This window comes from Castanea sativa, chromosome 1 (genome assembly GCF_040712315.1).
Source record: "Castanea sativa cultivar Marrone di Chiusa Pesio chromosome 1, ASM4071231v1".
Classification (NCBI taxonomy): domain Eukaryota; kingdom Viridiplantae; phylum Streptophyta; class Magnoliopsida; order Fagales; family Fagaceae; genus Castanea; species Castanea sativa.
Genome location: NC_134013.1, coordinates 22180884 through 22196487, shown reverse-complemented (window position 1 = coordinate 22196487; position 15604 = coordinate 22180884). Strand labels below are relative to the sequence as shown.

At 36.3% G+C, this 15604-nt stretch overlaps 1 protein-coding gene across 1 annotated transcript; it reads right to left on the bottom strand.

Moving 5' to 3' along the window:
- Positions 1 to 3366: 3366 nt before the first annotated feature.
- Positions 3367 to 6863, bottom strand: LOC142622694 (dol-P-Man:Man(5)GlcNAc(2)-PP-Dol alpha-1,3-mannosyltransferase-like). The gene is made up of 8 exons (XM_075796223.1): positions 6831 to 6863; positions 5395 to 5552; positions 5225 to 5291; positions 5068 to 5121; positions 4713 to 4801; positions 3997 to 4113; positions 3658 to 3755; positions 3367 to 3466 (listed from the first exon to the last, which is right to left on the bottom strand). The coding sequence occupies exons 1-8, from the start codon at positions 6861 to 6863 to the stop codon at positions 3384 to 3386; spliced, it is 699 nt and encodes a 232-aa protein (XP_075652338.1). The 3' UTR covers positions 3367 to 3383.
- Positions 6864 to 15604: the final 8741 nt, after the last annotated feature.

Sequence of the window (15604 nt, the reverse complement as noted above, 5' to 3'; positions counted from 1 at the left end):
AGATATGCATCCTTTTGCAATGCACTATTTTCAAGGATGCAGAGGACCCCTAAAAAGTTTATGATGCATTTAACACAACTCGGTATTGTCTTGTCAAGTTCATGTCAGATGAAACACAAGCATGCTGAATACTCTTCACATGAACACTCTTCAGCTGAATAGTCATGGCAGTACACTGCAACTACTGCCCACAACAAGAGAATCTCACTGTGACATTTGAACAAAAAATTCATATCATGGTTTTCCAGCCTGTATTGACATGACAAGCCCAAATATGTTAATTTTTAAGGCTTGAATACACAGTGGAATGAGGTTATAAATGCACCACAATATACATCTTATTCCTACACCACTAACTTCGTAGGTTGACTAAGCTATGAGTCGCAACGCCTCAACATCATCTCGTACACATAGAAACAAGTTTCAATTTACTTCAACAAATGAATTATCACAAGTTCCAGCAGATCGACAACTACAAACATACACAGACCACTATGGAGGGAAATTGGTTGGAAAGAAGAGAGATTTCGTTAATATGCCAATATACACATATGAGAGTCTTGGAAGCGTTGGGCACATCATGGTCGGCAAACCTACAAAACTAAGTATAGATACCACCGCAATGGAGTTCACCGTAGCAGAACCACCATGGTTAACCCTATACAAGAAGAGGTGTGAGTTGGAGGTGTATTTTCGATGGCACGGGTTACGAGTTCCTAAGGCACGCTCAGCCGAGTTACCTAGAGATGAACCGGCCAACATACTTGCTCGCCTTGAACAAGAGAACAATCAAATGCAAAGGCGGCTAGACCATTTTCATGCAATCCAAAAAGCTAGGAAGCATCTAAAGGGGAAGGCGCAAGAGCGAGCCATGAAGTCTATTAATGAAATTACTGCATTAGATGATGAAAGTGATATTTCAGACTTCTCAGATTCAAGCAATGATGATTTCCAAAAATTTCTACCTACGAACATTCGATGTTGTTGTTAATGTCTACACGTTTTGTGCAATACAAAATGTTGTTGTTAATGTCTGGCAAATGATGATTATGTACGTGCACCTTTTGCAAATCTAACAGATGAATTGTTCATTACTTTTGGCTAAGTTTATATGAAATCACTTGCTCATTTTTTCCCTGCTATTCGTTGTTGGTATAGAATGAAAAGGTGTACTTGTATTAGTGTTTGCAAGAATTATAAGTACTTGGTGAAAATTATGGTCTGAACTCACATAATATACACATCTATTTCAACAAGTTAAACTCAAATGGTATGCATATCAGCATATGGATAAAGTCAATTATTTCTCTCTAACTCTTGTCAGTCTCAAACCTTGGATCACTCCCAGCAGAGAAAGTCTTAATTGCTTCAATAAAAACATCACATAGTTGGTATTGCCTCCATGAATACACAGTACTCACGAAGAACTCACAAACAACTAGGATATACTAAGAAGCACGCAAATAACATTGCATCAGCAACCTCTGGACTCAAATCACCAACAAATATATTGAAGTGTCCTGATGATTTTGAAAGTGTTTTATAGACTTGAGTTCCACTGGGAAATAAACGCTGCAATAGAGCATGGCTCTCTGCCTGAAACAGAGTATGCTCGTTGGAAATAGTAAAAATGCCTAGTGAAACTCGAGTTTCTAAGACTCGATTTTTACTCAATAAAACTCGAGTTGTGCTCATGATGTTTCCTCTGGTCCAATACGTCTAATTCGGTCTACTTTGGTCTAATTCAGTCCACTTTGGTCCTTTTGGTCCATTCAGACCACTTTGGTCCATTTTGGTCAATTTCGATCCATCTTTGTGCACTTACATATATAATGGGAAACAACAGGTTTAGGTTGAGAGCCCTTATTCTAAATCTAAATTTATTAAAAATATACTCGAGATTCAAAGGCTTGAGTTCCTTTCGCATTTTTTTTTATATAAAAAATGTCACTTTTTTTTTTCTTTTAGACATATGAGCCTTTAAGTGCATGTGGCTCTGCCACTGTGTTTCGAAAATAAAAATAAAAATCTACACAAATATCTGTGGAAGCAACTTCAATAATATTGTCAAAACTTTGAAACAACATCCAAACTTATAGACATGTTTCCCCAAATATGGTTCAAGAAATTTGACGTAGAATTTCAGAGAGAGACAGAGAGAACAATTTTATATAAAATTCTATATAATGATTAAATGTTAAAAATTTAGAGCGCACACCTCTCTCCCTAAAAGCATGGTTGTTCCCTAATTAAGTTTAATCTTGACTTCTCACAACATTTTCACCAATTAATGTGTGAAATTCATTACGCTAAAATCATCATATCAAGCAAAAACAACTTCTGATACTGTCAAACTGATTTTAATAGCCAGCCTATTCCCAAAGATTTATTGTCTCTTTTATGTGAGATGTGCTAAGCAGAGATTCAAATTCTCAATCATTTGTATTCAATAGTTAAGAGATCTCTGAAACACAAACAACGGTTCTAATACAAGTTTACCATAAAAGCAAATGATATTTTTTAGAAACCACATCATTAACCAAGTTATGTACAGAAATCTTATTTAAAAAAATTTGTGATATCAAACATGTCTAGAAATTAAAAACAAGCTAATGATATGTATGATTTAAAATAACGAGGCAGAAATCTTTCGCCAACGTTGCTTCCAAGCACATGCAAATAGCACACCCAAAACAAGGATATATACCAGCTAAAGCTGAATGATTAGGGCCGTATCCAGATTCATTTCCTAAGGACCAAGAAATAATGCATGCATGATTTTTGTCTCTCTCCACCATGCCAATTACACGATCCATCATGGCAGCAGCCCAACTTGGTTCAGAAGTAGGATGCCTCAAATGTCGGGATAGATCGAAACCATGTGTCTCAATATTTGCTTCATCTATCATGTACATGCCAAATAAACTACACAACTCGTACCAACGGGGATGTTGAGGATAATGGCTGTTTCTCACAACATTGATATTGTTTTGCTTCATTAGAACCAAATCCTGCAGGCAGAATAGTAATGAATGTCTTAATGATACGTAAACCAGTAACATCATCATAATCCGATACATTAACTTTGAAAGCAGAGATAAAGCCAGAAGAAAAAAAGCAGTCACCTTAACCATGCAGGATTCTACATTTGTCTTCCCCAGACGTGGGTGATGTTCATACTTGTCAAAGAATATAAACAAAATCATTCACACAAAGCTTCATAATCATTTACCCTCTAATTTGAGATTACAACTTGATACATCTTGCTATAAAATAAAAAATATAAAAAATTAGATTAAAAAGCAAGCAACTGCTTCAGCAACTAGCACTGCTGCTTAGCTACCAAATCAGTGATAATAGAAAAGGTTTTCCTCCAGCAAAACTTACCATGAGTAGAACTGATAATGCAATGAACGGGCACATACAATGCCAATGAAGTTCCCAACAAACATAGTTGTCACAATATCTGATCCAATCAGGAAGAAATTTAGTATCCAATTGGAGGAAAAGAAGAAAGAGAGAAGAAAAGGGCAATGAGTTAGTGTCTGGGCAACAAAGATCAATATACAGAGACTGAAATCTAATATAAAGAGAGAATAATCAAAGATACAGAGTCAGACATCCTCCAAGTTTCATTTGGGAGAGTCCACCACTTACGTTCTTTATTGAGTATCTTGAAGGATGAACCGCTATTGTCAGACTTCTTTAAAGAGAGAAATCTAGAACGCAAAAAGTTGAGAAGCCCCCCTTCATGCCTACAATCAATCATTAACCAAACACAATAATCCAGATACCAATCTTCTATTGGGGAAAAAAAACCGCCTACATATTACTATTGCTTGACAAGAGGGTGTTCAGAACCTCAGATTTATAACTTCTCACTGAACTTTTACCACGTTGAAAGAAACAAAGTTTTTCCACAAATTTCATATCCACATTATCGTTGCAACTTCCAATTTATTACGTGAAATGGAAAATGTAAGCCCTTGTACTTACTTGCACCATCTATAGTGAGTGAAAGCTGCAAGTAGTACGAGGTGAGCAATCAGCAAAGAGACTGCAAGTTCCTTTGAAACAAAAAGTGGTTCAGGAATGAACTTGAAGTTAATAGACCTGGAAAAATTGAGTGCAGGCTATTCTTCTACAGAATGACAAATTTATCTTTGCTAATTCAAATAACAACTATAACAACAAAAATAGAACACTGGTCATGTAATCATAATGTTACATCAAAACAATGTTAATAAAAACCATGTTACAATGTAGGACAATTTCACTTCAAAACGACTTCAGCTAATAGACCACTAGGCATGGTATCCGCCCTTTTTTGATGCACTGCAACTCATCCAGTTACTAATTCGATATGTATTGTATTATGATTCAGAATTCTTAGATTGAGTAATTGTCACACTGGCCCATGATCCTTGAGAGTGCATCTGGTACCAACTTCAATAAAATTGACCTCTACTGGGCCCTAGAATGATTTCTAACAGCCTATTTGGGGTACAGATATACTCAAATACACAAAAGTACACAAATAGACTTTCTTTATATATATATATATATATATATATATATATATATATATATATATATAGATATATAACAACAAATTTATTTTCCTTTGTCCATTTATTGCAGAACAAGCTAATAAGTTTGCATGGAGAAAAGTTGTCAGGAATCTGAAACACATGAAATCAAAAACAAAGTACCAAAAGTGGATGAAGACACGCCCAAGATTGAAGGCTCTGGATATGTAAGCAATTGGATGTGATATGAGAAAAGGTAGCCCCAACACGATCTATAGAACCATTCACCAAGTAGGTGCAACAAATGAACACTGTACACAATGCCCTCTCTTACAACATAATGATAGTTGAACTCCAACTCACCTATGCACATTGGAAAAATAATCAAAAGAATAACACAAAACTTCCAGATTTAAAAGACTTGTATCCTTTGCAAAGAATTTAACATGAAAAAAATAATAAAGCATTTCTTATTAATCAAAGAAAAGCTTCAAGCCTATGCTGACAACCCTAAGAATGAAGAAGACAGAGCAAGCACCTGCACCAATGCTGCACCAGCTAAAGCCGATATCACCCCAATAATATCCATACCCTATACAAGAAGTGTTTCAGGAACAAAAATGGTTACTTGAGCAAATTTAATGAAGAATTGAGAATAAAATTGAAGAAATATACTCAAACAGAGATTAACGTACTTTTAGCATGAGAAGAAATAGAGATGGAGCATATAATAGCACATTTATCTTTATTGAAATGGCACCACTGTACAAATAAAAAAGATATCATCAACCAATTTCTTTTACCATTAAAAAAAAAAAAAAAAAAAAGGAAGAACAGAAGTGCAGTAAGAAAGCCAAGATGCTACCTGAATATGATCAACCCTAGATGCCACCTTTGGTAAAGAAGTGAAGCCATTGCAGCATGAAGGAGCGTCGTGGCAAAACAATCATTAAAGAGACGGAGCACAAAAATAGAGTGCACTCTTTTTGACAGACAAAGCAAGCTAAGAGCCCACCATGGAAGCTACAACACATTTCAAGAACGGAAGCTTATTAAAGAATGGACAAAAGGAGAAAGGAGCGAGTAAGAAGCCCAGATTGAAATAAAGTTAAGAGATATGTAAACAGTGGGGGATAATTCTAAAGACTATACTTCTTAGAAAATTTACTTTCTCATTAATTCCTAGAGAACACTTTCAATATAATATATAACATGGTCAGTGAAATCGGTTTCAAAATTCACATATCAGACACTTGACTCTATTTCAAAGTTAATGTTATGCACATATCATCAAAGATCAAGGCCAGTGGAGCAAGCACATGGCACAATAGTTGATCTTGAAAATCTACTAACTTTCTAAGCGGCAGCAATAGCAATATCCAGGGTCTAAACTTATAAATGCTGACAGCTATAACACCTCATTAATAGAATATAAGTAGATTTACTGCTGAAGGTGAATAAAGCTCATGATGCAATTTGATCATATCATTGGACCCACCTAGGAGGCCTTAAACTAAATGTCAACAAAGATAAAGAAAGAAATTCAGCAAAACAAAAAACAAAAAAATAAATGCCCAATTCAGCAAACAAAGCAATTTTCGTATCAACAATGGAAATAAGCACATGTTCATGCATAGGCTCAAGCAGAACACAAACTTTACCATTGCTCTGACCGAGCATCATTGCCCATACTAACATGCAAATAGACCACTAGAAGCCGATTCAAGTCAAGAATAATAAAGTTCACCACACACATCTATGCAGAACCATCAACATGAAAGCCAAAAACCGATTAACAGAAGATAAAATAGAAACTGAGTTTAGGCTTCATAGCAGCAGTGCCTGAAGAAACCTGAGAATATCATCGACATTGAATTACTTGGTCATCCTATAAAAGCTTCATTGAGGACAAATGAGGAAGAATCTAATTATCTCGAAAGCTTTACCAGTACAAGCCTTATGCTAAATCAACCTAGGGCTAGGAGGGGAGCAGGTAAGCTTAAGGTCCAGGTAATGTCCTAACAAAAGACCACCTATCCTGCAATTAAAAGGTCGCCTGTATATATGCATGCAAGAAACTCTCATATACTAAACCAAGCCATGTCCCACAAAAACTTTAGTCTTTATCTAAAGGATTTTTGGAAAATATGTGAAAAACCAGAACTATGGAAGGACTTTAAAATTCTATCACTTTCTTTCCATGCTCCAGAAGCTCCATTCAATGGACTAATAAAAGCAATACGACTGCTAACAATTGAATAGGCTTAAATGAAGTCAATCTCATTTTTCTCTACAGTGCACCTCTAGTATTTCTTCAGTGCCTCTCAACTCCATTTAGATTTCTCACCCTTTCACTCCTAGTTCATCTCCCTTCCAATTTATAGATATAATGAATACCCAGTAAGTCCACAGCTAGGGCTCATTATACTACCCAGTAAGTCCATCTCCCTTCCAATTTTTTCTATGAGGCAATATGATGCAGAACAATTAACGGTCTAATACCAAAATTGATGCAATACAATATTTTGCAGGAACAAATAGAATAGAAATCAAAGGATAAACCTGGAATCAAACCTAGGATTGCTTGGAATTAGCACCTAGTGCATCCTTTCCTGGAATTAGCAGATTCAGCACTAAGCCATTGGCATAATACCAACAAAGTTTTATATATCAATCATAATACTACCCCCATTAACTACTAGGACTGAACTCTAATAACCCTGAATGACTTGGGCCAAAACCCAATTATGCAATTACAAAAACAACCTTGATAACTCATAACTTAACTAGCTAACAAGACTTAAAATAATTCAATAGCCTGATAGTAAAAAGACAATGGACTTCTAAAATTAAATAAATCAATAAATTGAATTGAATTTGCACTCTGAACTTGTTGTGGTAGTGCACTTAATCCAAAATCCGAAACTTTAAGAACTGCATTAGCATCCAGCAGTAAATTCTCTAGCTGCAAATGAAAAACCACAATGACATCTTTATTTTATTTTATTTTCTTATAATAGATGCAATGTCATTCAATTATACATAAAAATCAGTTCATTGCCTCCGACTACATAAATTAATTTTAGGGTAAAATACAGGCAAACTCCTGAAATTTGGGCTAATGCCAATCGGGTCCAAGACATTTCAAAACTGACCAACTTGGTCCCTAAATTGTCACTCAATTTTCTCCTCTCTAGGACGGTGATTAGGGACCAAGTAAGTCAATTTTGAAATGTCTTGGACCTAGCTGGATTTAGCAGCTCAAACATTAAGAGTATAGGTAAACAGATAGCTAAAACAAAAATAGAAATCACACCTTTAGGTCTCTATGAAATACACCTCTGCTATGACAGTAATCTACAGCATTAATAAGTTGCTGAAAATACTTTCTAGCTACATCTTTCTTCAACCTTCCTTTACTTGCCTGGATCAAGAAATAGCACAAAAACCAGTTAATTATATAGAGTTTATTAACGGATCATTCATTTTTATGATAAGTAGAGTCTATTAACAGATCATGTACACATAATTTAGGGCACTTCATTCCAGATCACATATGTTAGTCATCAATAGGAAACAAGCACTATCTTACAATTTTGTCAAACAATTCCCCACCGGTCACAAATTCCATGACTATATATATTTTCGTCCTGCTAGCCATCACCTACACAAGTAATACTGCTGTAAGGCACAATTAAGTACAAAACATGTGGAGAATCCAGGATATAGAAATATATCACAATTAAGATCAAATATAAATCTCCAGCAATACCTCTGTAACAAACCTCTTTTTCAAGGTTCACCAATTTTGCGTTTTTTAACCCTCGTGTAATGTTTAGGCGGGGGAGGAGGCTGCGGGGCATCATCCTTAGGCTCATCATCGTGCTGCAAAGACATTAGATGCATACAATCAATATTTGGTGTAATGATAAGAAAAAGTGAACTGCAAAATAGGCCTATACATCGTAATTAATGGTATCGTACCATAGAGCTGCCTTTGTGTCCTATTTTGTGTCCACATGTCCCACAAGTGGGAGCTCTTCTAGCACGTTGCAGGAGATGCATCTACCATGAGTGGAGGGACCTCGGGCTGGAGAGATGCATGCGGGATAGGTGCAGGTATCTCAGGATTACTTACAACCTGAGTGGTTGTTGCACATCGACCACGGCCCCTAGCTGCACTTGTGCTTGGGTTTGCTGTAGCAAGCCGACCATGGCCCCTAGCTGTGCTTGTGCTTGGGCTTGCTGTAGCAGGCCGACCATGGCCCTTAGCTGCACTTGTGCTTGGGCTTGCAGTAGCATGCCGAGCACGGGTCGGTGTACTTACGGGTGCTGCGCTTGTACTTGGGGTTGCAGTAGCTGCTGATTCAGTCTCATGCCCATTGTTTGCCTCCCCATTTGCTGCAGGACCACCACCAAGCCCAGCCAGATCATTTGGGATGCGTCGGACATGGTTGTGTGCTCGGCTGCTTACAGGAAGCATCTCCAACAGCACTTAATGGCTTTCAATCTGAAACCGAGAAAGAACCAGTACAATCAGATTTGAGACATTTACGTATCAATTGTAGAATGGATAATATAGTACTTATCAATCTACTCAAATACTCAACTAAGATATATCTAATTAGAACACATTATCGATATATCTAATTTTGCGTTGTTGCGGTCGACATACTTTCGAGTGACCGGATGGTACCAGCGGTAATAGTCATGATCATGAGGCATCTCACCAGTCTGAGGAGGTGCATGGCAAAGCCATTGTTGTCTCATATCCCATGTAAGGATATACGGTCCATGCTCCTCCCTCCAATTCTTTTCCACCTTCCCACACAAGTCTATTCTATGCAGTCTTTCATCGTACACAACATGGTCGGGCCGCTCTTGCGCCAACCCAAATTGATGAAGGACACGATCTGGGTGGTGTATCTCTACTATGCAAAAACACACAAGTGGCACCCTTGCCGTCCACGTATCCCTCCCTGCAATGCAAAAGTCAGGAAGGTGGCCGAAGTCTGCCTCGTATGGCTGCCACACAATCTACAATAGAAACAAAAAACAATTATCATAACATTAAGGAATGTGAAACAAGGGAGAATACATAGATAAAGGGAAAAACAAAAATTAAAGCAGAAGATATGTTAAAGGATGAAGCAATCATATTCTTAAGGAAAATTAACATAACAAAACAGAATTTTTGTTTTCCATACTTGGTCCGGCTGCATTCTAACTAATTGCTCGCGATAGTGGATCAAGGCCATGCCGGATGGCCTTCTCTTCGAGCTTGGCACCCGCACCCACCTACAGTTACGAGCGAATAACATAAGATAAGATAATACCCATGTTATAGTTACTAAGAAGAGTACATTGCAGAACACACTAAATATCAGGAAAATACTTACTTAAAAGCAAGTGGAGCATATGGCCATGGGCCATAATCACATCCAGGTGGGGGCTCTATCCTCGGGCACAAGAATGGCAACCTTGCCCATGCCCAATACTGGACAAATGTGCACGCCCCACCAATCTGCGATACCCCTTTCTCGCTTGCCCGACACAACTCTCTGTACAACCAGGCCAAGCAACCACTACCCCAACTATATTGTGGCAGATCACGAAGGTCACGCAGGAACGCTAAGAACATCAGATGCACCCTATCTCCCGACTTGTCCATGAAAAGCTTATCCCCTAGCAATGCTAAAATATAGCACCGGGCATACTGGTGTATCTGCATCTCCGTTGCGTCATAAGGCAGTGGTGTTGCAATGGCGTTAACAAGGCGGCTGATGAGAATTCTTTGCCCCACCAAAATTTTGTTGTCATTTGCCGGAGTAAAACCAAGCAACTCCATGCACAAATCTCGCCAATCCCCATCCACCACAGTAGTCAGCCCAACCAAGACCTCACCGTCTATAGGAAGTCCGAAAATGACCTCCACATCTTGTAGGGTGATTGACATCTCACCATGTGGAAGATGAAACGTATGCGTCTCCGGCCGCCATCGCTCAACTAGGGTCGATAAGGCAATGCTCTATCTCTCTGGAAGGGGCCCTAAACAATCCTTCCAGCCTTAGCAACTTGATAATGTCAATCACCCAATTATCTCCCATCTGAATGCTTGCCATCTCCTTAGTGCGACCACGACACATAAGTGGGCCCGAGTCCTGCAAAATCCATAAAAATTATAGCGGTTGTTACAACTAGAAATACAACTTTGAAAGAACTTGTTAACTAAAAGTCAAAGACAATGTAAAAATTAAAGCGGTTGTTAGAACTAGATATTTCACCTCGCCATTCCAAATGTCCTTTGATCGATGATATCGTTGTCGCGTCAACAATGACTCATCAAGTGGACCAGGGTGCAAGATCTGTGGCTCATCATCGATCCGAGGCTCCATACTGCAAACATTCAAATACTCAACTGTGAGATCATTAATAGTGTGGGGGCAAAGGAATGCTATTCTACATGCAAGGAAAATCTATACTGAAGAGCAACTTATTGGCATTATTTAAAAAAAGATGCTAAAAGAATGGAAAGCAAGAAGAAGTACATCTATAACTCAGGATTAAATAGAGTACTTTGCTGTAATTGGGGATTCAATCCAGCCTTGATCTTTGCTGTTCCTATGTAATTGGTAAGTTATTTTTAAAAATAATACCTCAATACAAGTGGAATCCTTTATTTCTCTACCCTTTTTTGACACACACATACACATGTAATATGCTTTAATGGATTTGACCAGGAGTCTTTATATATCTCTCACACACACACATACACATGTAAATATCTACATGGGAGATGGATTTGAAATTTCACAGCTAAATCATGAAGAAAAATAATTTAAAACAGTAAAAAAAAAACAAACAAAAGAAAAAAAAATCATAAGGATGATAATTTCCAAAGAATTGAAGAAATCAGCTGATCCTACATAAAGCACATTATTTTTCTCCATTAACAAATCCTACATAAAGCACATTATTTTTCTCCATTGACATTTGGAGTAGATAAAGGCATAAGCTATTATACAAGCAATCTCCATGCTAAAAGCAATTAAAAACTTTTACCATTGGATGATTTCCATCCCAATTTGGGAAGCAATACAGATTATTTAAACAATAATCAGGCAACAAATTGTTCTTTAAAGGGTGGTGAATGACACAACATAAAAATATCAAAGGATCTTAAGTAATTTAGTTGAACACATAAAGTTTCTGGCATTATTTATTAAATTACTTGGAATTTTAGTGTGGGTTTTATAAAATAAGTGAAAAAATGAGATGCTGACTTGGTCTTGAAGCAAAGCACGAAGGTATAGAGTAAGAATCTTGCGTGCAAATATTTCACTCTTAATAATGCATCCTTGCGATATAGGTAATAAATTTGCGAGGCATGGCTCTTGAAATGCTTGTTTGCTAGAATATTTTGGTATTGGTTGTTTAAAGGGCAGGGCAAACATCAGATGTGGGTTGGGCTGCAAAATTCTCAGAGAATTCTCCAACATAAGATTGCGGCATCTGTGGGTTGGGCTACAAAATTCACAGTATTGTCTTTGGGTCTCAATTCTTTCGCTCATATGTGACGGTTATGCCCTCACCCACGTGCTTTAACTTTACCTGCCAACAACAATGATTGATGTGGCAAAACAACTTTCACAAATTGATCAGTCTATGTTGTATTGTTGTTAGCTTATACCTTTGTGTTTTAAAGTTGCATGTGGTGGTATGAAATTGTCACCAAGAATGGTGTTGTAGAAATTGGCAGCCTTATTGTGATAGAACATGCAGTTAAAAGTTAGAAACTTAATTGGATTCCATTGGCAGTTCAATAGCCAATACATTAGAGGCCCTATGAAATACTACTGAAGATGGGGGGGGGGGGTGCATTTATGTTCATAGTGGTTTCTCATTCCCTGATTCAAGTTACCATGTCACAATATTATATATGGTTGAGATGGTGTGGTACAATTCACCAGTTTGACACTAAAAAGTGAGCATATCTTCCCAATAAAACCAATATATATATATATATATATATATATATATATATATATATATATATATATATATATATATTAAAACTAGCAATCCTAAGAATATGATCTATCAGTCCAGCCCAAGCCCCAAAGAAGAAATTGGTGAGAATTAATAATCAACCAATTAGACCTAAAGCACAATTGTTATGGCAAAGCAAAACAATAGGAGGTCCAAATAGGTCTCAAATCTTAACAGGACATAGAAGCACTTAGTAAAATCCAACTTAGACTGGGAAAGGATCCCTCCTGCTTATGAGGAATTTCTTTTTAAAAAGATATTGCCTTAAAAGACTATACACAAAAAGGGGGAAAAAAGTATTGCCTTCAAAGCTGAATTTTTGGCACTTAGAAATCACCTCACATATTGAGCTCCTGATACACAATCATGCACAAATCTCTCAAATTGCTTTATTCACTTTTACAAGTTTATACCCACACTTTTCATTGTTTTTGTCATTTGGAAATGTACTTCCTAAATCAATCCTATTCGTTGTGTGAAAAAAATTCTTCTTTTTCCCAGTATTTCTTCTTCTTTTTTCTTTTTCCCACAAAAACATATCATTTTTAGGCTTTCTAAGGTATAGCAACCTTTTTCGTCTAACTTCCTACATCTTTAGACTGTAAGCATTATTTATGAGTGCTGCTTTATATTTCTTGTATGACTATAACAAGGTATCTGGCCAGCTACTTAGCATAGCTTACACTTTCCTATTTTTAGTTTTTGATAATAAAAATCAATAAAGGAATGAATGTAAGGATCAAGCCCCAAGTATATGGAAAGTAATCAACACATACACCAATATAAAACTGTCAAGCAAAAATAAGGCATTAAAAATGCAAAAAGATAGATCACTGGAGTCATCATTCCTAGGACCACCAGTGGAAGAAACCCACAATAATCAAGATCTTATCAGAGCCACCATCAACTCAAAGAAGGCTACCATGGAGGGAACCGGAGCATGCAATTTCTAGTTAGGAAACCAATTCCCACTATCTCCAATGATCCAATCCACTTATCACATTGTGACATGACAGAGTTTCCCACTATTGGCCAAAATTTATCTACATGAAAAGTTATTGGTTTCCTAAGTTATTTCTTATCTCTAGTGCAGCCATGAATATAGGTGAAAGCACACAGTCAGGTTCAAAAAACTTCTTTTTAAGAAATCCTAGTAGAAGTTGTGTATTTATGAACACTACCATGATCCAGGAGCAAACTTTATAATTTTTAGAAATAGTTTCTCAATTTATCCATAGAAGAGTGAACCCAGCCACTTTACCACTCTTGAAGGAAAACATAGGGCTCAAGAATTTGAAACACAAACTTAAGCCATCCACCAGGCTACTAAAGTTTAGGTCTACTTATTGAAGTCATGATTATTTTTTTTACAAAGTTCAAATCAAAAATATAATTGCAAGAATTATGAAAGAGAGCACTTATTTATGAATGACTAGAATATCTGAATTGGACAAGCTAACAACAAATGTACAATTCAAGGAAAAAGAGAAAGCGTATCAGAATTCGCCTCAACTTCTAATACCATCTCTAGAATTTTTTTTTGTTTTTTATTTGTTTTAGCCTTTTTGGTAAGTATCATCTCTAAATAACGCAGTACATCATGTGATAAAATACACACACACACACACACACACACACACACACACACACACATATATATATATATATATTAACAAAGAGAACCAAAAGTTGCCATTTTATTCTAAAAAACCTTAAAGAAGATTCCTAACTAGAAATCAAATACAAAAGTGCGATACATAGACCATGAATTTTTTTGGATAGGTAACATAGCCCAAGAACTTATGACTTGAATGTAAAGAATTTTATAAGAACCAAGAATCTTATCATCAATACCAATTGTATTTGATTTGTTATACACTATAGAAGAATACCATAGCAAGAACACTCATAATCAAGGAAACATGCAACATACATCTGTCACACACACACTAAAAGCATTGGTACAAAAAGAAATAGGAGAGAGGACAATTAAAAATGGCAGTTTCAAGAGTACAAAATAATAGATAGAGTAAACCTTTCAAAATTTTAACTTGACAAGAAATTGGAATTATTTAAGATTGAAAACAAGAAACAACAAGAATGAAGTTTGTAAACAATAAAATAGATTGAATCGGAAAAAAGATCATTGACCAACCACAATCTTAACTAAAACACACCCACACAACAATTTATCCCACAAAATGATACCAACAAGTCCACTCCAAGAAAATAAATAAAAACTAAGAATTCCATGTAAACATGCTAACTAACCAATAAGTCCTCTAATCAAAGAGAAAAAATAGTCTAAAATCTGCAAATTAAAACCCAGCAGTTTGTTTGAGGAAACTATCAACACATATCAAAAGGAATTTAAGAACAGAGACAGAAAAATTGGATTCCAAGAGAAAACAACCAAATTGGAAACAAGCCAGGGAGAACCAAATGACAACAGCAAAACTACAAACAAAAGGGGGAAAACACCAACTAATCAACCAGGTTCCAGATGGATAAAAGGCACATTGCCTTATTCCACAAACTTAATACAAAATTTCAGTCCAAAAAAAAAAAGAAAAAAAAAGAGAAACTCCAAGAACCTGCAATGTCCAAGCAATTAAAAAAAGTAAATATATGTACCCTTCAACCAACCATTCATTTTAATTAATCAAAAACACTGGAAAGTTGTAGATTCCAGAGAGTTCAATTAGTAAAGTCTCTTGCAATCGACCAAGGGACCTTGTTTGAATCCCACCAATACTTAAAAACCCATTGACGTATTGGTCCGGTGGTAAGCAAGTGTCATGGTTTCAAATCCTATGATAACTATAAAATAAATAGAAAAGTCCTAAATCTTATAGATAAAGACTTGAATAATCGATCGCAAGCAAGATGAATTAGTCTTAAAAAAAAAAACACTGAATAATATAATAATTAGAAATGAACAAGCATAAAAAAATAAATAAGCCCCAAACAAGCATTTTCAATGAAAAGTTAAGAAAAGGAAAGAGTTTCCAATAAAATGTAAAAAA

What these genes read in the sequence shown, in the direction of transcription:
- LOC142622694 (XM_075796223.1), bottom strand. Translation starts at nt 6,863, where the DNA reads ATGGAGTTGAGAGGCACTGAAGAAATACTAGAG. An exon ending in GCACTGAAGAAATACTAGAG is followed by an intron (nt 5,553 to 6,830) that starts GTGCACTGTAGA and finishes AATGTGTTGTAG; the next exon opens with CTTCCATGGTGGGCTCTTAG. An exon ending in CGTGTCTTCATCCACTTTTG is followed by an intron (nt 4,114 to 4,712) that starts GTACTTTGTTTT and finishes CAATTTTTCCAG; the next exon opens with GTCTATTAACTTCAAGTTCA.